Below are 18,723 nucleotides of genomic sequence, written 5' to 3' on the forward strand. Positions count from 1 at the left end.
GTAGACCAGCATTTTCCGAGCGGAGGCTCAGAGCAGGAACAAAGGGGAAATCAAATCAGAGTGATAAAAAGGGGCAAGGCCATTCAAACTTTTGTATGTTAGTAACAGAACCTTAAAGTCACATCTTATATGGATAGGGAGAGAGTGCAAGTTAGCTAAAATTTTAGCGATATGGTCAAAAAATCTTGGATCCGTCAAAAGTCGCTGCCACATTTTGAACCAGCTCCAAACCTTTGAAGCTAGACATCCGAAGACCAGAGAACAATACATTACACTACTAACAGTTATCAAACGAGAAGTAATAAACACAATTAGTTATAGGTAATTGCACAGCACTAAGATACAATAGAAGCCTGGGTCAAGCATCTCATTTTTTTTCATTTATTTTGCGAAAATACAGTGTTTTGTGCCAAGTGAGATGGAACGCAGCCAACATTGACACAACGATGCGCATCTCTCACCCCGAGATCTTTGTGTTACCCGTCTGGAAATCAATGTGACGCTCTATAATTATGTTTAAGGTGAAAAATGTGTTATTTTCATCCATAATCAAATAATTCAGTCACCCTTTTTTTCACAAAATACACAAATAATTACTTTGAATGTGTTTTCCTGTGGCCTGGTCACAACTGTACCACCAATTACAAATGATTTTCCTAGTATAAAATCTGCATCTAAAACTGAATCTAAAACAAAAATCGGGCCCCCCTATAGAACTCCCAAACATTTTGTACCGTGCCACCATAAATGAGGAAGAGCTTTGATATTGTCTTTTGACGAGCTGCCATGTGTGATTAATAGTGCCTAAAAGGACCTGAAAACGTTTAATTAGAATTCGGGCTGGCATTGTCGTTAGCTTTGCTGATCCTCTTGCCAATTAACAGGGAAAAAAATGAATGACTTTATTGTTTAGGTTCGTCATTTTAGACGGAAGCGAAGTTAATTGGAGACAGATTTTCCACGGGTGAGCAAATAACGTGACCTCGAAAAATGAAAAAGGTTTGTTTGCGAAGGTCGCTAAGTTTGAACGGAACAAATCTAGCATTATTGTAAGTAAGCTTGGAAGCTAGTGAATTAGGAATTCATTTTTTTATATATTTTAATAGAATTATATCATAGTCGTTGACATAATGTTTTTTTTTGTACTGGCATCCTATCTTTGGAATCTGATTTGTAAAACATTGTTAGCTTACTGCTGATGCTAACCCATTAAAATGCTAACAGGAAGTTGGCTCCAACTTATTTTGTCTCCATATTTTTAAGCTAATGTCTTGAGGAAAGACCTAATTACGTAAAACACAAACAAAAAATTAAAGTCTGTGAAAAAAAAAAATATTTTAAATATTTTAAAACCCAGAGCTAGAGGAAACACCCACGAAACAGGATTTGCCCATGAATGTCCGAAAACAAATGATAGCTTCTTTAATTGAGGTTCCCTAGTTCTCGCCAATCTCCCTCTCAAAATTGCTCCCTGAAAAATGTAGAAAATTCTACGAGACCTATAACAGAGACCGGGAAAAACGAAAGAATTAAAGGTTGAAAAGTTCAAGTCAAAGCTTTCTTAAGTTTTTAATTAAGGTGCTGACATAATGCATGGATGGCACCACAGTGCCCCCAGAGGCCTAGATATACAGACACAGCCAGTACAATAGACCCCTGGGACATTAATCTGTTCTAAAATTGCAAGGTGAAAATGTCATATAGTGGGGAATACAAACCTATTCTAATTAGCTAATGTGTTGCAAACCCCCAGTAACCACAGTTAAAAACCTTATAATTGTATATACTGTACTTATTAAACATCAATTTAAAAAAAAATGTATATGGCATTTATGACTTATTTATAATCTACATGAACATAATTAAATACAATATAAATGTTAAAAACATGAAATGTTATATACATCTGGTACGATGTAACTTCAGTTTACAGTAAAATGAATGGGTGGTTGCAAAGGAGTAGACTACAAATCACTTATTTTGCAAGGAGTGAAAATTTTGTTGCTTTGTTGCCATCACATTAGTCTTAATAATTTTTTAAAAAGTGTTTTTTTAAGTCTATTATTTTGAAAAGTGTTAAGACTGTAAAAGGGAGAAGATCAAGATCAACTGTTTACCCATCAGCCCTTTTTTGTTTGTATTTTTCAATTGTTTTTTACATTGTTTGATTTTGAATTCATTGAAAACTTCATTCCGGATCAACAGAGGGGAAAAAATCAGTCAATTGTGCAGATGGTCAATTGGTTACAGCTATAATTTTTAGTGAAGGTTTGTATGTGTTTATTATCTCACGGTTGCGTTTCCATGGTTATCCTAAGTGTGCTTCTTTCTTTAGGATCTTTGTAAGTCTTGGGACCCATTGTTAACATAGTCCAGCATGTGATTCTTATCTGATTAAAGTGAGAGAGCATTGTGTTCGGGAGTTCAGCCAATAGTATATCAGAATCTTCATGAGGCCATGATGCAAAGCAATAGCAGACCAGCATCTTTACATGACATTGATCAATAGCATTGCAGGATTCTTCACCTTGCTGAAAACTTAGTTATTGATGTTGCATGGTGGGGAAAATGCCATCACGAGGGGTTGAAAAACACTCCAAATTGTAAGGTGAAAGCATCGTAAGTTTCGGGACGCAGTAACCCAGTGTTCTACTGTAGTGATTTCAGATGCAATAAACTCACTAGTTTTCATGAATAGTTATTCCTCTCTATCCCTTTTAGCTTATATTTAGAGTTACTAGAAGCAAGAATATTCCTTCACTATATTTCAAAGGATAGTTGGCACAGTTTTGGATACTAAAGCAGCTTAACTGAGTTTTGGGATTCATGTTTGTATCACGAAGAAACATTTCAATAGTTTGTCTTTTATTTCATTCCTAGACATGTTCCAGTACCTGCTATCCTTTTCCCAAGGACACTTGAGTTCTCTACTAGAAGGGACCTACGCCCCGATATCCCATCAGGCCTTGCCCCATGTCAACGAACTCTTCTCCTCGCTCTCCCTTTATCTCCGTGGGGCCAACGTCTCTGTGGAGACAACGATCCACCAGTTCTTCAACAACCTCTTCCCATTGGTCTACACCCGACTCATCAACCCGGGCATGGCGCTGGACTCCGAAACCACAGACTGCCTGCGCCTGATCCGGCAGGACGTCAACCCTTTCGGTCCGCATCCGGCCGCTGTGGCCAGGGAACTGTCAGAGGCTCTGAGCGTGGGCCGGCAGTTGGGTCTGTTCCTGGACGAAGGGCTGGAGGTTCTGAATGCCACTGAGCACATGGTCCTGACTAAAGACTGCCTAAAGGGTTTAGTGAAGATGGTCTACTGCTCCCACTGTAGAGGTTTGACCCTCATCAAGCCTTGTGTGGGTTATTGCCTCAACGTCATGAGAGGTTGCTTGGCGAGCATTTCTGAACTGGACCAACCTTGGCGGAAGTACACCAATTTGTTGGAACAGCTGACCCAAGCAATGGTAGGCCACCACAGTTTGGAGCTGGCCCTCCTGGGTGTACGAGGCCACGTGAATGAAGCACTACTCTACGCTCAGCTTCACGGTCCGTTGGTCACCGCCACGGTAAGCGCAAGCCGCCGACACCCTCTTTGTTTCCCGCGTATACTTTGGCCAGGGTTCTTTGTATTGTTTGGACGAGGTTTGAAGGCTGCTTGTGGGATCTGAGAGTGGTTTTCTTTCCAGAGACACCACATACTGCATTAAATGCTCACACAGTTTTCAAATTATTCACAGAAAAATATTGTTAATACTGAAAAGCAGACGGAGTTGAGGTTAGTGGGGGAGGAGATTTTCCAAACTTGTAAAAGTTGTAGCTTAGAGATGAACAGACTCTTTGGCTAATGGAATATGAATTAGTTGCATTTGTTTGGCTATGCTCAGTCATATACAGTAGACCCCCGGGATACGGTGAGCCCGCTTCGCAATGTTTTCACGTGGAATAACATGTTTTTTGGCCCCTCTTTACGACTTCTTCACCACTATACATATATAATAATAATAATAATTATTAATAATAATTAATAAGTAATTTGTTGTTGATGTTGTATAGTAATAATGATGATCTGCATTTCTATAGCGCTTTTCAAGTCAATGACTTGCCAAAGCGCTTTACAATGTGCTCCACATTTCCCAATAGCGGCCTTGTATTGCAGCCATATAAGACGCTAACCTGCTTATTGGGGGTATTAGGGGTACAGTGTCTTACCCAAGGACACTTCGACATGTAACACGAACGAGCCCAAGACGAGCGCTCTACCTCCTGAGCTACTGAACATTTGGATGGACCTAAATTGTCTTTTGTATAGCTAAGGTATCGGATTTGAGACCTAATCAATAGATACAATCAAAGTAATGTCTTTTTTTCTCCTGGCCCTTTTTATTTTTTGTTTTATTTTTTTTTACCGAATGTGGCCTGGGATTTGAAAAATGTTGCCCACATCCCTGAATAAGAAGTATATTACATAAAATGAAAGACTTACTATACCTTATTTTTTTATTTCAATGTTTTTACCTGAGTTCAAGTTCAGTAGGCATTACCATGGGTTTCTATCCCCGCTATACGGCAATTTAACTTTGCAATCCCTGCCAAGGAACACCTTCAGGTCATATCCTGGAGGTCTCCAATAGTTGGATTGTTTTTATGAATGTAAAATAGTTCACGTGGGACTGCCAAAGTGTTCTTTTGTGTTCTGGTTCAGGAATTTTCTTTGGATTCGCGCACTCTGCGCTGTATCTACCCGCTGTATCAATATCATGTCTCCTTTTCGGTGTTATGTTTAATATTACGGTTCAACAAATACTTGACACTCAGCGCAAAGCTAACACATGATTGTATCGACTTTTTACAGTCTTCTAATCTTTCAGGGTGTTTTGGGAGTTTGGCGTAGTGCTCAATAGCCAAGAGAATTTTGACTTGTATATTTAACATGATTTCAGAGGAAACTTTTTGTACTTGCTAAAAAAAAACAACCCAGAAGAGTAGAAGCCCTCAATTTACGATTTATTATACTTTGGCTGCCATTTTGTCCTTCGGAACATTTTATACGTTGTGTCGGACACATACATTACTGCAGTACGAGTGGTACTACGTGTGCCCATATTAAACCGCTATGAGAATCTTTCCGACTAAAACTTATTTTTATACAAATGTAAATCAAGATTTCATTCTGTAGCTCAATTTCCCTCTTTGTTGGATGGATATAATTCATGTTTGTCCATTTTCTACGTAAAAAGTAGTTTAGCCTTTTTTTCAATAGATTACCCGGATCGTCACAAAACCCCAAAAAGTGGTGTTTATACTCCAGTGTGACTTTTTTTTGTGTCACTTGTGTATCTCAGTGGTCAAGAGAATTTTGGTTTGATTGTCTCATCTCATCTCATCTCATCTCATTAGCTGCACCGCTTATCCTCAATAGGGTCGCGGGGGTGCTGGAGCCCATCCCAGCAATCATCAGGCAGTGGTTGCCAGCCAATCGCAGGGCACACAGGGACAGACAACTCACTCGCACACTCACGCCTAGGGACAATTTGGACCGGCTAATACACCTGAAATGCATGTCTTTCGAATGTGGGAGGAAACCGGAGTGCCCGGAGGAAACCCACGCAAGCACGGGGAGGACATACAAACTCCGCACAGGAAGTCCGGTAGCTCGATTTGAACCCACACAGGAGGATTTTTATACTTACTATGCTCGTTCATCCTACGCCATTATTTCCCCAGCAACTGATTATTTGTCGGACACATAGAGGTGATTTTTTTGGGGGTGTAATTTAAAATAATAATAAATAAATAATAAGAGAAATATATATATTTCTATTTGTTATGTTTCTTTACAATTTTATTACAACACTAATATGTTTAACACTAAGAAATACGTTGAAACTTATGAATAGATACAATTATCTTATTGTAAATTTAACAATTTCAGATGATACATTTGCTACAGTTGTCTTTAAAAACCTGATAGAATAAACTGTTTATTGACGGCGTATATTAATTTAAACTTGCTTCTCATCTGCCTTTTTGTCTCCAGCACGGTATTTTTTTGTCTGGAACATAATGTTCCAGCAGTAGGAGTGGTTCTACGATTGCGCTTGATACAATTCCATGACTATGTAAGTTTTATTCTTAATATATCGTATGTTTGAACATTGTTATGCCAAGGTATCAGGGAAAAAAACATTAAAAAAGAAACTGTTGCTTTATAACGCATACTTACGACACTTGTTCCCTGTCCACGATTTCTTATCGCTAGCAAGATATTATTTGCCGGGCACATTTGTTGCGGCAGTACAAGTAGTTCTACGCATGCCTGTCTCAGGATTTCAAACCAGTTTCACCACGACGTAAATTTCTCAAACGATAACTAATTTTTGTATGGTTTTATACCAAGCTTTTTGATTCAGTAGTTGGTTTTCTTCCTTGTAGGATCGATCGCATATTTTTTTGCCACTTTAGCAAGTCGTATCCTAATGTGAGCCACAGAAATTGTTATTTACGCTCCAGTGCGACTTATTTATGTTTTTTCCTCCACTTTATGTCTTTTAAGTGTTTTGGCAAAAAATCCATCTTTGAAGGTAACTTACTCGGAAATTCGAGTCAGAACGCCAACGTAGGAACGGAACCTGCTCATAAATTGAATATTTCCTGTCTTTTTTCGCCGGCCGTGGAGATCATTATGTACAAAGAATGCTATATTGTATCTCCCTAAAGGGAGATGATGGTTTTGTTTGTCTGGATGTGCGTGTACGCGGGTTGCCAAGCACAGGCAACAACGAGCCGGAATATTAAACGGGTTCGGACCGGGCCGTATAAATCAGAGCCAGTCATCTGGAAAACGGCCTTGAGAATCCACGCCAGAAAAGTCTGTGTTCTCAATCGGACGCCGGTGGCTCCCTTTTTCCCTGATATTTTCCTCCTTGACAAATTGCGGCAAACGTTGCCAGATATTCAGACAATGACACACCCTGTTAGCACACTCCGATGATATGTTTGACATCCTGGGACACTCCGAGAAACTATTATACTCATTTTCATTTGTTTTTCAGTTATTTCAATTCTTTTTTTTTGTCACTGTAATACAAAATAGATTCAAGGCTTTACAAACGAGAAACTAGAGTTAATACGTCTATAAATGTATATAGTGTGCAAAGATCGCTCTTTTCTGTCCGTGTAATGGTCACGAACCTGCAACGAAAACATTGAACAATATCTGCGAAGCAATCAGATGGTTGTTCTTTTGGCAAATCAAGCGCAGAATACCCCGGGATATGACAATCAATTCTGAGAAGGCGATCATAAAGTGAAACTGCTGTATAGTGGGGGGGATGGAAATCCATTAGCTAATGCATTCTGAGGCCCCAAAACTACAGGTCAAATTATTCAAATTGTATATACATAGTAAACATTAGTAACAAAATAATATTTAGTATGTAGTACTTGCAAGTGACATATGTGGATGTGTTTAAGTAATGTTTTAAATAAATATACATGTTAAGTAAAATAACGTTTTTATTTGATTTTGCTGTGACTGGTCGAGTGGAGCAGCGGTTGGATGCAGATGGAGGGGGTGGGGAAGATAAGATTAAGATTTATACCGATTTAAATAAATCTCACTTGCAAGGATTATCATTGCCTCCTGCTTTTTAGTAATTTTCATGATCTTCGAATAGCTACAACTGTATATGTATTCCTTAGCAAGGGGTAACCATGCATACGCCTTTGTTTTATTTCCTGATGATTGTAAGCTTTGTTTCCATGGTTATCGTGTTTTTATTGACCCTTTTAGCATCCCTGCATGTCTTTGGGCTCATAACAAATTCGAGTTCTTTTAGTGAAATTATGAAATTAATGAGGAAAGAGGGAAACATTGTGGGAGGTAGTTCATCCAATAGAATATCTGTATTTTCATGACGCCTTTACTCAAACCAATAGCAGACCAGCATCTTATGATGTCAACCAAAAGCAGACAGGTATCTTAAAAACGTAACATGTAATTTTGAATTAGTATTTTTTGCAGGCTAAATGTTGTGTTGTTAATTTTGAATTGTGGGGAAAATTGCATAAATAGGAGCATTAAAAACATATACTGGTAATTCCACATCGTAAAGTGAAAACGTCTTAAGGCAGGGATGCCGTATCCCAGGTGTTTATTGTTTTATACAATTATAAACATTTGAAGATGCAGAACGTCTTGTCAACATTATTGGTTTTGGAGAAACTTGAAATAGGACAAAAACTTGCATGTAAATTTGGCAAGGATTTTAACGTACTTGTATGTAGTAAACAGCAATGTTATTGATACACGGCTAGAGAAGAAGCATAGAGACTGTTTAGCCCCTCAGAATGCAGAACACAAGTCAAGAAAAGTGAACTATGTTAAAGTGAGGGTTCACTGTATTTTATTTTTTGCCTCTGAGCCAAATCTAATCAAAAAAGGCAATACTGGCTCATGAACCGTACGTCCATGGTTTTACTACCATGTTTGGTCGGTAGCCACCAGTGCACTTTCGAAATTTAATGAATCCTCAGGCACCCGTATCAGGAAAACAGTTAAAGCCCCATGCACACTTAATGCCACAGTGCCATGCTTCAGCCCTACTCCAAGTTATCACATGTGTTTGGATCATAGGAATTTTGAAGACCGCAACTACCACAGAGTCATATAGCAATTAAAAAGATGAGCGTATATTTACTACTGTAATTGAAGCAAAAGACGAATTAGGGCTGACAGCATCGGGGCACTTTAGACATCCCATACTGTGGAGAATAGTGCCAGATTGCAATGCAATGTTGTTGTCATTGGTGGTTGCCACCGTATAGAACCTTATATCATTTGTTTGCAATTGTTCCTTAACGATTAAAGGAAATGCAGGTTCGATACTCAACACTGTTGGTGTTGCACTGTTTTCTCCCCCAAAATGACACTGCACCCCTGTCGCCAACACCAAAAAGACTATCGCAAGTTGGGTTGCCGGCAGGGCTTTTACAAGCACTGTGCCTGTGGCTTCAATTTTTTCACCGTGTAGAAAGTGACAGCTGCTCAACTGATGCCAAAATTAAAATTCCATCGACTGTGATGTCGCAGTGTGCGCTGATTATAAGTATCCAATACTAACTACTGTGTCAGCGTATCCATCTTTACTCCAACACCACAGTGAACTTAACGGCTGATTCGTTATTATACTATGCATGTTATCATAACCATCTCAATGCAAGGTCAATAAAGCCATCTCTGACATACCGTTTACTTTTGTAACATATATCTTTGACAAGTTAAACACGTAAAAGACGTGATTTATTTCCTTTTTTTTGCAAAGTCGGTTGATCGCATAAACTGTATACATACTCCAAGTATCAAGTTTTAAGCAATCTTGTTAAATGGGCCCACCCTTGGACAATCCCAACAAAGGCTGAAAGGCAGTTATTGACGGTTAAACACCGAAACGGGAGTATAGATTTATTTTTTAACACATGCCTGATCGTATCGAGATGGAGCTGGGGTCGAGAGGGGATGGTTGTGGGTTTTAGGGGAGCTTGTGGTTGGGTCATGTTGACTCAGAGAAACTGAAGTAACTTCCTAGTGGAATCACAACTTCAGTACTCGGGAAGTGCTCAGGCGTCCCTCCTGTATAGAGCCGTTTAATGAAAATGTCAGTTAAATATAGCACGCTCTTGCTAATTAAATGTTCATCCTGGACCTGGAGTCCCACGTCTAATCCCAATGCTATTATGTTATATTCTAAAAAAATAATGCTAATGCTATGGGTACCCTTAATTAAAATGAATTCATCGAGTTTTTGTTTCAAAAAAGTTAGCACGTATGAACATTAAAGCCCCAGAATTTGTTATATAATGACCCTTAATAGTATAAAAATACTACTTTTATTTCAATAAAACATACTTGATTCAAATTTATAAGCAAACCAATGCATGTACTCATTAATGTGTTGTTTTTTCAACATTGTTATTTCTATAAATTTGTAATAATGGTTCACAACTTAAAGAAGCTGGGATTTTTGGATGCCATATTACCAGTACGGAAGCCTGAATCCATCCATCCATTATCTGCACCGCTTATCTTCAGTAGGGTCGCAGGGGTGCTGGAGCCCATCCCAACTATCTTCGGGAAATGGGCAGGGGACACCCTGAACCGGTTGCCAGCCAGTCACAGGGCACACAGGGACATACAACTCACTCGCTCATTCACTCCTTGGGACAATTTGGGCCGGCCAATTAACCTGAAATGCATGTTTTAGGAATGTGGGAGGAAACCGGCGTTCCCGGGGGAACCCCACGCAAGCATGGGGAGAACATGCAAACTCCACACAGGAAGGTTTGATCTCATGACCTCAGAACTGTGTCGCACACGTGCTAACCACTGCTCTGCCATACCACCCTGCCTGATTGACAATTTTTGCAAATTTAGCTTCTCCCGGTGGTGCTTTTAGCAGTTTGCGGCCCTTGACAGCACACAGCTGAGATGGCATGTCATAGTCAAGGAGTTCTTTTTTTACACTGTTTTCCTCTCTAGCCACTTGTGTTGGCTGCAAGCCATAATTAGTTGCAATTCTTAGCTTAGCCATGTAAGTAAAGCTTAGATCGGCCTTCGGTGTCCTTCGTCTCCCTCAGCTTGTTATGCAAGCGGACACTGCTGAGTTCTGTGTTTCAGGCATCTGGTGTTGTCATGTTAATAGACTTTTTGTTTGATTTCTTCCATCTCAAGCCACTCATGTTAGGCACTTGGTCCAGGCAGTGGCTCACCACTAGTTGTTGTTATTTTTAGCTCCTTCTGCTTTGTTCTACAGTGTAACTCGCTCTTAGATTCAAGGTTGTCTTTATTGTCATTTACTTAAAATGCCAATTAAATTTTTTTTGCACCTTTGGTGTTTACAAAGGAAGTTCAAAAATGTGATGGAAGTAAAACTGAGTTCTGTGATACAAGAAACTTGTGCTTGTCATCTTCAACTTTTTTCCACTCTTTCCTTCTCTAGCCATGAATGTGAGCCAGGTGCCTATAGCGGAGCTCTGATAATCAGGTTCTTGAAGCTTTCCGCTTTGCTCTTGTGATCTTTAAATGGCTTTCCAATTAGCTTCTCCCACTAGCAGCTAAAGTTACCCGCTTAGACCAGCTCTGACCAACTCCATCTATTGGTTCTTTTCATCCGCTCCGGGTGCATTCAGCTCATTAGATTTTTTTAATGTCACTGCTGGTGATTAACACAAGCTTTTCATGTCCTGTCACTGACTGAAATTCATCTTCGCTTACGCAAGCAAATATGAAAGTAGATTCCAAATTTTTCAAAGTGATATCCCTCAGGCTTCCATTGTGGGTCCCTTTCCAATGCTCACACTTCAACTCCATTCCAAGCCACAATAACCTCTTGTGGTGAAATTTTACACTCTGTTATCTTAAACATTAATGAGTTTTGAAAGCTATTTAACATTTTGAACTGATAATGTCTTATTTTTGCCAGCACGCATCCCCAATCCTTTTTCCAATTTAATCAGAATCAGATCTATAGGCCAAGTTTCTCACAGGAATTTTTCTCACGATTTCTTTTGGCGTCTTTGTTCTGTCGTAAAAAGGGTATATTTGCAATAAAGGCTATATTTGCAGTCCAGATCCAATTTTTGCACGCCTTGCCGTGTTACTTGTTGGTTTTACCCCAGCTTCTCATTAGAGCTCACGTTGGAAGGACAAGGGAGGCCTGAGCCTTTAAATAATGGAAATAATGGCTAGGAGATGTTTGCTTTCACCCTAAGCAACGGCAAACATTGTGTTTCACATAAAATGCCAGGGGATTTTCTTCAGCTAACTGGCATGAATATTTTGAACAAAGTCACCAAGTTTCTGTTTGGATTTTTTGGAGGCGAGGGATCCCTCCAAATATGAGAAAACATTAGGGATGGATGCAAAATGTTTTTTCAATAACCGATACGATCCTGCTTCTTGAGACCAATACGATAACTTTTTTTCAATCTGCATGTTTGATTTTAGCAAAATAAGGCAATATTTTGAAAACAAATTAAAACACATAAAAAAAACAGATTTGTTTTATGGTCTTTATAATAATATACATGTTTGGTAAACGTGTCTCGTAAAAGTAGTGTTGGAGAGACTAGAGCATGTCTTTTTCAATCAATCGATCGATCAAAACTTACCTTGTTTGTCGGTAATAATGATGACAAGATAATGTTATGAGCATGTAACACGGATGTATAGATATTGCAAAACGTGTAAAAATGTGACCCTTTGAAATATTATATAAGTGCTCCAATACTTAATGTCACACATGCTAGGGCTAAGATGAATAGATCACTCTTAGTACATTATACTATATGTACACATTAGTGGCAACTATGAATAAAAATAAAGATACACATTTAGAAGCTTAAATGTGATATTACAGGGGTGGGGAACAAGTTAGACACAAAGCGCCGACATTTTTAACTGTGAGAGTCAAAGAGCCACACCAAACAAAAACATATTATTTTCCATACACACTCCTCTCCTTTTAATACAACAAGTATTGTTCTTGTGTTGATTTCAAGGAAAGTGTCTACCCTCAATACACAAAAAAAACTAAACATGAAACAAGGCAAAGAGCCACAGTATATAGAAAATATGATGAGGCAAAGAGCCACATTATATAGAAAATATGATGAGGCAAGAGAGATTTTGTTGTATTGTACACAAGAGGGAGCTATCTATAAAATGTATTTAATAGGGAAGATAAAGGGGTAGGAAAAATAAGCATCTGCTTCTGACTACCCCTTTTCGAACATTTTGTGGGACATTATTTCGTTGTTGACTCATTGTTTTTGTCCTGTTTTTATTTTTATGTTCGAAATAAAATTTTCATTCATTCATTCATTCAAAGAGCCGCATTCTTATTGGCCAAGAGCCGCATGCGGCTCTAGAGACACGTGTTCGCCACCTCTGTGATATTACATGGGCCAAATTAAGTTTTTGGAGGTGTTCCACGGCAGTGCATTTAAAGCAAATTTGTGATTTGCTAGAGGAGTGCAAAACAGTATACACTACACTTTGTCTACATAAAAGTAACAAATTAATAATAAGACTAATAAGACACTCATTTGCTTGCAGACTTCGTAAGGCAGCTGTCAATCTTAATCAACAAGATGTTAATCTTTGTTAAATCAGCGTTCATGCACAAACACAGAAAAAATATATACAAAAAGAAAAACAACGGCCCTTCGACTGGCTTGCAACCAGTTCAGGGTGTACCCTGCCCACTGCCCGAAGATAGCTGGGATGGGCTCCAGCACCCCCGCGACCCAACTGAGGATAAGTGGTGCAGATGATGAATGGATGGATGGATGGAAAAACAACATTTGAAGACCTAAAAAAACCCATATGTCCTCCTAAAATTTAGAAGTCCATACAATAACAAATACCTGTACACTACCATTGAGATATGTCGAAGTTCTCCAGTGCCTCGCTTACATTATAAGAAGTAGAGAGGCGACATGACCAAATTGTGCTACTCCTTCCAAAGAAAATTTAAGAAAAGGCCATACGATATCACAAGAGTGCCGCATACATCTTGAGCAATGTGACTGGTAAGCGGCAAGCTCTCCAGTTGGGCTCCATATGACGATTATTTTAATATTTGATGAATCGGTTGATTATTTATTCGATTAATCGATGAATCGGATTTTTCAAAGACATTTTTAGGTCCCTCCTCTTTATTCAAATATTGACATTTTGGATGAATATAAGTAGTGCATAAAACAACCCAAAATTTTGTAAAATAAAACAATAAAAAATACAAGTGTTTGTGATTTAACTTGACAATAAACCAAAATACACAGAAAAGTATGATATACACCTTCATTTATGTAAAATAGTCTTCTCCTACCACCGTATCCAAAGATAATATTACATATTGGATTTATAGATGTTGTCAAGAAATTAGTTTTTTTCTGTTAAATCTTAGAATATGGTAAACATTCCCAATATAAAAATAATATATGCTCACGAATCACCATGTGTAGAGTTCAACATGTGATTATTATTAGTATTTTTCTTTCTTTTTTCATTTATTTTATTTACATATCCTATTTTTTTTCACAGTATCTCTGCAGCACTGTCTGTTCCCATATAAATTTAAACTATATTTCACGATTAAACAGTCAAACACTATAAAGTTGAAATTGTCATGCCAATTTTGTTTGTAATGATGGAAGGTTGAATATTTATGATTTTAAAAAATGTAAGATCATTTTTATGAAAACGGTCTGCCCCATCTGCAGGACCAAAGCGGCACTACAGCTCCCAGTGTCACAACCGAATAGTGTGCACTCTTATTTGCAATGATTTAATGTACTTGGTGGCTCATACACTACATGATACACCGATTTAAATTGATTTTATTGGTTAGTTGTTGCAGCCCTACTCTCCGGTGCCTCGCTCAAATGTCTGAAGTGGTAAAAAGTTGTGCTACTACTTCTTGATAGAAAATCAAAATATATTCAAAGAAAAAACAAATACTTACAATCTTTCAAACTAATAGGGTGTCAAATGACAAATAATCAGGTCTTTAATTTTCTCTATTAGGCTTACACTAAGACACAGGTGTCAAACAGGCGGCCCGCAGGCCAGATCAGTCCCGCTAAGGGATTGAACCCGGCCCGCAAGACAACATTCAGAGAAGCGCAAGAGAAAAACAGGCTGCAGGTTGAAATATGTCAACTTGATGTTGCCAAAGCCAGGTGCCTCGAACAAAGATACTGTACTTGTATTTCTTTCTCTCTCTCTCACTCTCTCTCTCTCTTTTCCACCCTTTTCTCCCACTCTCTATGTCTCTCTTTTTCTCTTCCTTTGTTGCTCTTTGTCTCTTTCTCTCTCTGTGTCTTTTTAACGTCTTTTGCTCTAACTTCCTTTTTTCCTTTTCTCTCTTTTCTTTTTCTCTCGTTCTACCCTTTGCACTTTCTTTTCTCTTCTCTCTCCTTCTGTCTTTCGATTTCTCTTTGGATATCTTTCTTCCTCTCTGTTTCTCTAGCCCTCTTCTCTTTTTATGTATTTTGTTTCTCACACTCTCTCCCTCTCTCCCTTTTTTTCTTTCTTTGTCCCATCCTCACCTCCTTTCCCTCCCTCTTTCTCTTATTTCTTTATCTCTCTTTTGCTTTCTCTTTAATCTACAAGTCCAGCCCCCGACAGAATGTTTGTTCTATCGTGTGGCCCCCGAGTTAAAATGAGATTGACACCCCTGCACTAAGAGGTAAAGTGGAGATGCGACCAAGTTGTCTTACTCATTTTATATAAGTCGAAATACATTATAATGAGAAAGAAAAATGCTAAGAATCTTTCTAACAAGTTGTGTTCACTGCTTGAATGTTGACCCTTTGCACGTGACATCCATGCTGGACGGCAGAGAAGCCCTAGATGTCAGCACTTTAACAAGGATTTAAGTAAAAACATATACCATTCACGACAACAAGAGAATATAACCAACACTTTTTACTTTTTATCTCTTTTGATGAAGACAGAAGTTGGCAATGTTTATCTGCAAATAGACCAAACGGACTGGAGTTGTGCCGAGGCGCAACACTGGCAGGTCTGTACTTTTCCAGGATTTGCAGTGAACATTTTTCACAAAGTACGTTTGATGTACAGTATTTACAAGCTATTTTATGTTAAGTAGGTATGAGTCACATCAAAGACACTCAAAATATTAAGTTAGATCATACCAACTAGCCGCGTTAGCATCTTACCGTTACCATTACTTACTACTTTTGCAGTTAGCCTGGGATTCAATAAACAGTAATCGTCCAAATATCACATGTACTGAACACTCTACTTAAGTATCCACCATAAAGCTTATTACACCACAATGAACTCCCAAATTATCAATGGATAAAATGAGAGACGAATGTTCGGAAGAGAAACGTCATTTCTCCAGAATAAATATTTTTAACATGCTCAAAAGTGATTTCAATACAAGGTGCAAATGCACCGTGCTTTACTGTTGTATTACATTCCCCGAAAATGTAGATACAAGGTCATTTTTGTAACAATGGTGCCATGCATTTGTCGTCAAAACAAAGCACAGTAACGCATACCAGCTACGAAGAACTGGTAAGCATCCAGAATTTTATACAATTTCAGATCAGCACTGGTACTCCATTTACGATATAGTGTTACAGACGGTGTGGACTGAAGTCAGGCAGAGTATATTATTTGTTTAGATGTGTTGAAAGGGGGCATACCACTTCTGGGGTCCCTTCTCAAGGTTTCTCTTTTTCCTCACACTGCGGTTTTTGAGTTGTTCCTTGCCCGCATGTTGGTTTAAGATCAGGTAATTGTCATTGTAATCCTGTGCAGTCCTTTGAGACATTTTTGTGATTAAGGGCTATATAAATAAATTTGACTTGACATGTGTAATATGTCAGGAGGAGGAGGACAGCGTCGCTCACTAGCTAACATTGCTAATCTTATCTCCTGTTTCTCTAAATACTGTAGCAATTTTGCATTTTTTGACATGCTGAGCCACCTCATCCGACAGCTGCACTATATTCATTTTACTAGTCATTGCCATTGGTGTTGAATAGCTGTTTTTGTTGTTGTTGTGTACCGTTTACTGTCCTCGTCCAGTGTTCACTTCTGCCTACTGCTGTCAAGTCATGTTTATTTGTGACGCCCTTAATCACAAAAAGTCTCAAAGGGCTGCACAGATCAAAGACTATTGCAAGGTACAGACCATTATGACACCATCCCCTCATCTAAAAGATGAGGGCAAACAATGCACATATTCTCAACAATATTATCAACATAAACACGTGGTTAGATGACGTGTGTGCAAATGGTCAATAGCGTGGTGCTCAAGTACTAATTATCAGGTCTCATTTTTCTATTTAACTGATAACTCCAACGACGTATTCTGTTCGATAACTTTCCTTTATCCTTGGAGAAAAATATAAAAAAATATTCCCTCATCCAATCCATCCTCATCATCATTTGTATGCACCATCGGCATTCTGTCCAACACGAAGCTGACTGACCAAATCACTCAGCACTCCATTAGCTAATGACTTTTTGTGCACAAATCTTTTTTTCTGCACTCCTTTTTGCGCCTGGCTTTTGCCGACGACATGAAGGAGCCTCCACAAAACCCGGGGAAGGAAAAAAAGAAATCCCACATGTCTTCTTTATGGTTCTTAGCCAAGCAATCGCCGTCGTGATTTAATGTCGAGCTCTTACATTCGAGCGGAACATAAGGCGGCGGTCCAGAGGACGTCGTTTTCTTTCCTTCAACCGCTGAAATCATGTCATGCTCTAAAGCAGAATTTTTTTTCAAGATATGTTGTGGCTCATCGATAAAAATCCTTTTAAAGTGAAGCCAGAGATATATTTTTAAATGCTGTATGCTCTTCATGCTTGAAGTAGAGAATCAGTAGTTACTATGATTTCGAAAAGCACATTGTTTGGAGTGCCTCATTGTATGTTGTGAGTGTGAACATGCAATTTTCGAACTAAGAAATATACTAAAACTAATAGAAGTCTGATTTTATGTTCCACTGCCAGATTACTCTGCTTTTTTATATCCATATACATTATCACATATTAAATTGATATAATGTATTATGAAACTAATATTAAAATAAGAAAAACATGTCATTCAAATATTTACATTTTTTTACGTTAGAGTTATGTTTTGAAACATACGAATGCATATTTTTTAATTTTCGATTCACATTTTATATGTATGTAATAATAATATGTATTTAAATATTTACATAAACTGTAAAGATGATTTGCATTATTTTAAGATATATAAAAGAATGTAATAATGAATTAAGTTGAAGGAGTGAAATATTTATAATTTTTTATATGTTAAATGTATTTTTTAGATTTATTTGAATGAATAATTCCAACAAATAAATGGTGCTTGAAATAAAAACATTTGAATATTTAAAACATTTTAAAATATATATTTAGCAACGTTTTAAGTAAAATATTTATTAAAATATTTGAATTATTTTTCTGTAAAGTTTTCATTAAATACTTAAATAATTGAATCAAAATTTTTACTTGATAATTTTAAGATGTGTTCCTGAACTGAAAACGGCAAAGTGAAATTACCATATACTTTTTATTCTGACGTGCCTTGAGCTGGTGCAGTGGACTTAGTGTGTTGATGCAGAAGGCCAAGGAGATGTTGGATTAAAATAAAACTGATTTCAATACTTCCACTTGCCAGGATTGTTACGTCCTTAGAATTCTTTGTTTCTTTAATTGCTTTCTTATTTTCAGAATATTCCTGATTTTTTAATGGCTACAGCCATGCAACTTAGCGCGGATAGCCTTTCTGGTTATTTAGGTGGAGGGGATTTAAGTAACAGGTTCAATGTAGCCTAATGCAGCGGCGTCAGAGTACAGTTTCTTCTTCACTAATCTACTCAAATAAAAGTAAAACGTATAGTAATTTAAAAATACTCCTAGAAGTAGAAATTGTCACAAAATTTACTCAAGTAAATGTAAAGGGGTAAATGTAACTTGTTACTACCCACTCCTGCTCAGTTTTAGTCACATTGTCCTTATTTAGGCACCACCCAAGTTTTTCCCATTTTTCACGCCAAATAGCCCGTGCCATCCTTGCCTCCGAGACTATAACAGCACCCGATTCGTGGACGACCAGATGTGGTCTTAAATCTCCGCGGTCTTAAATCTCCGCGGTAACGCCGTGC

General features: G+C 38.0%; 1 protein-coding gene across 2 annotated transcripts in view; it reads left to right on the forward strand.

The window, feature by feature from the left end:
- gpc5c (glypican 5c) overlaps nucleotides 1–18,723 on the forward strand; it is a 216,971-nt gene that overhangs the window by 66,119 nt on the left and 132,129 nt on the right. For both annotated transcript variants that reach the window (XM_088346410.1, XM_088346415.1), the window contains exon 3: nucleotides 2,881–3,572. In XM_088346410.1, the coding sequence (XP_088202536.1) occupies nucleotides 2,881–3,572 (692 nt within the window). The remainder of the gene's footprint in view (nucleotides 1–2,880; nucleotides 3,573–18,723) is intronic.

The sequence above is a fragment of the Urocampus carinirostris genome, chromosome 1 (genome assembly GCF_059441175.1).
Source record: "Urocampus carinirostris isolate Australia breed hairy pipefish chromosome 1, RoL_Ucar_1.0, whole genome shotgun sequence".
In the NCBI taxonomy this organism is placed as follows: domain Eukaryota; kingdom Metazoa; phylum Chordata; class Actinopteri; order Syngnathiformes; family Syngnathidae; genus Urocampus; species Urocampus carinirostris.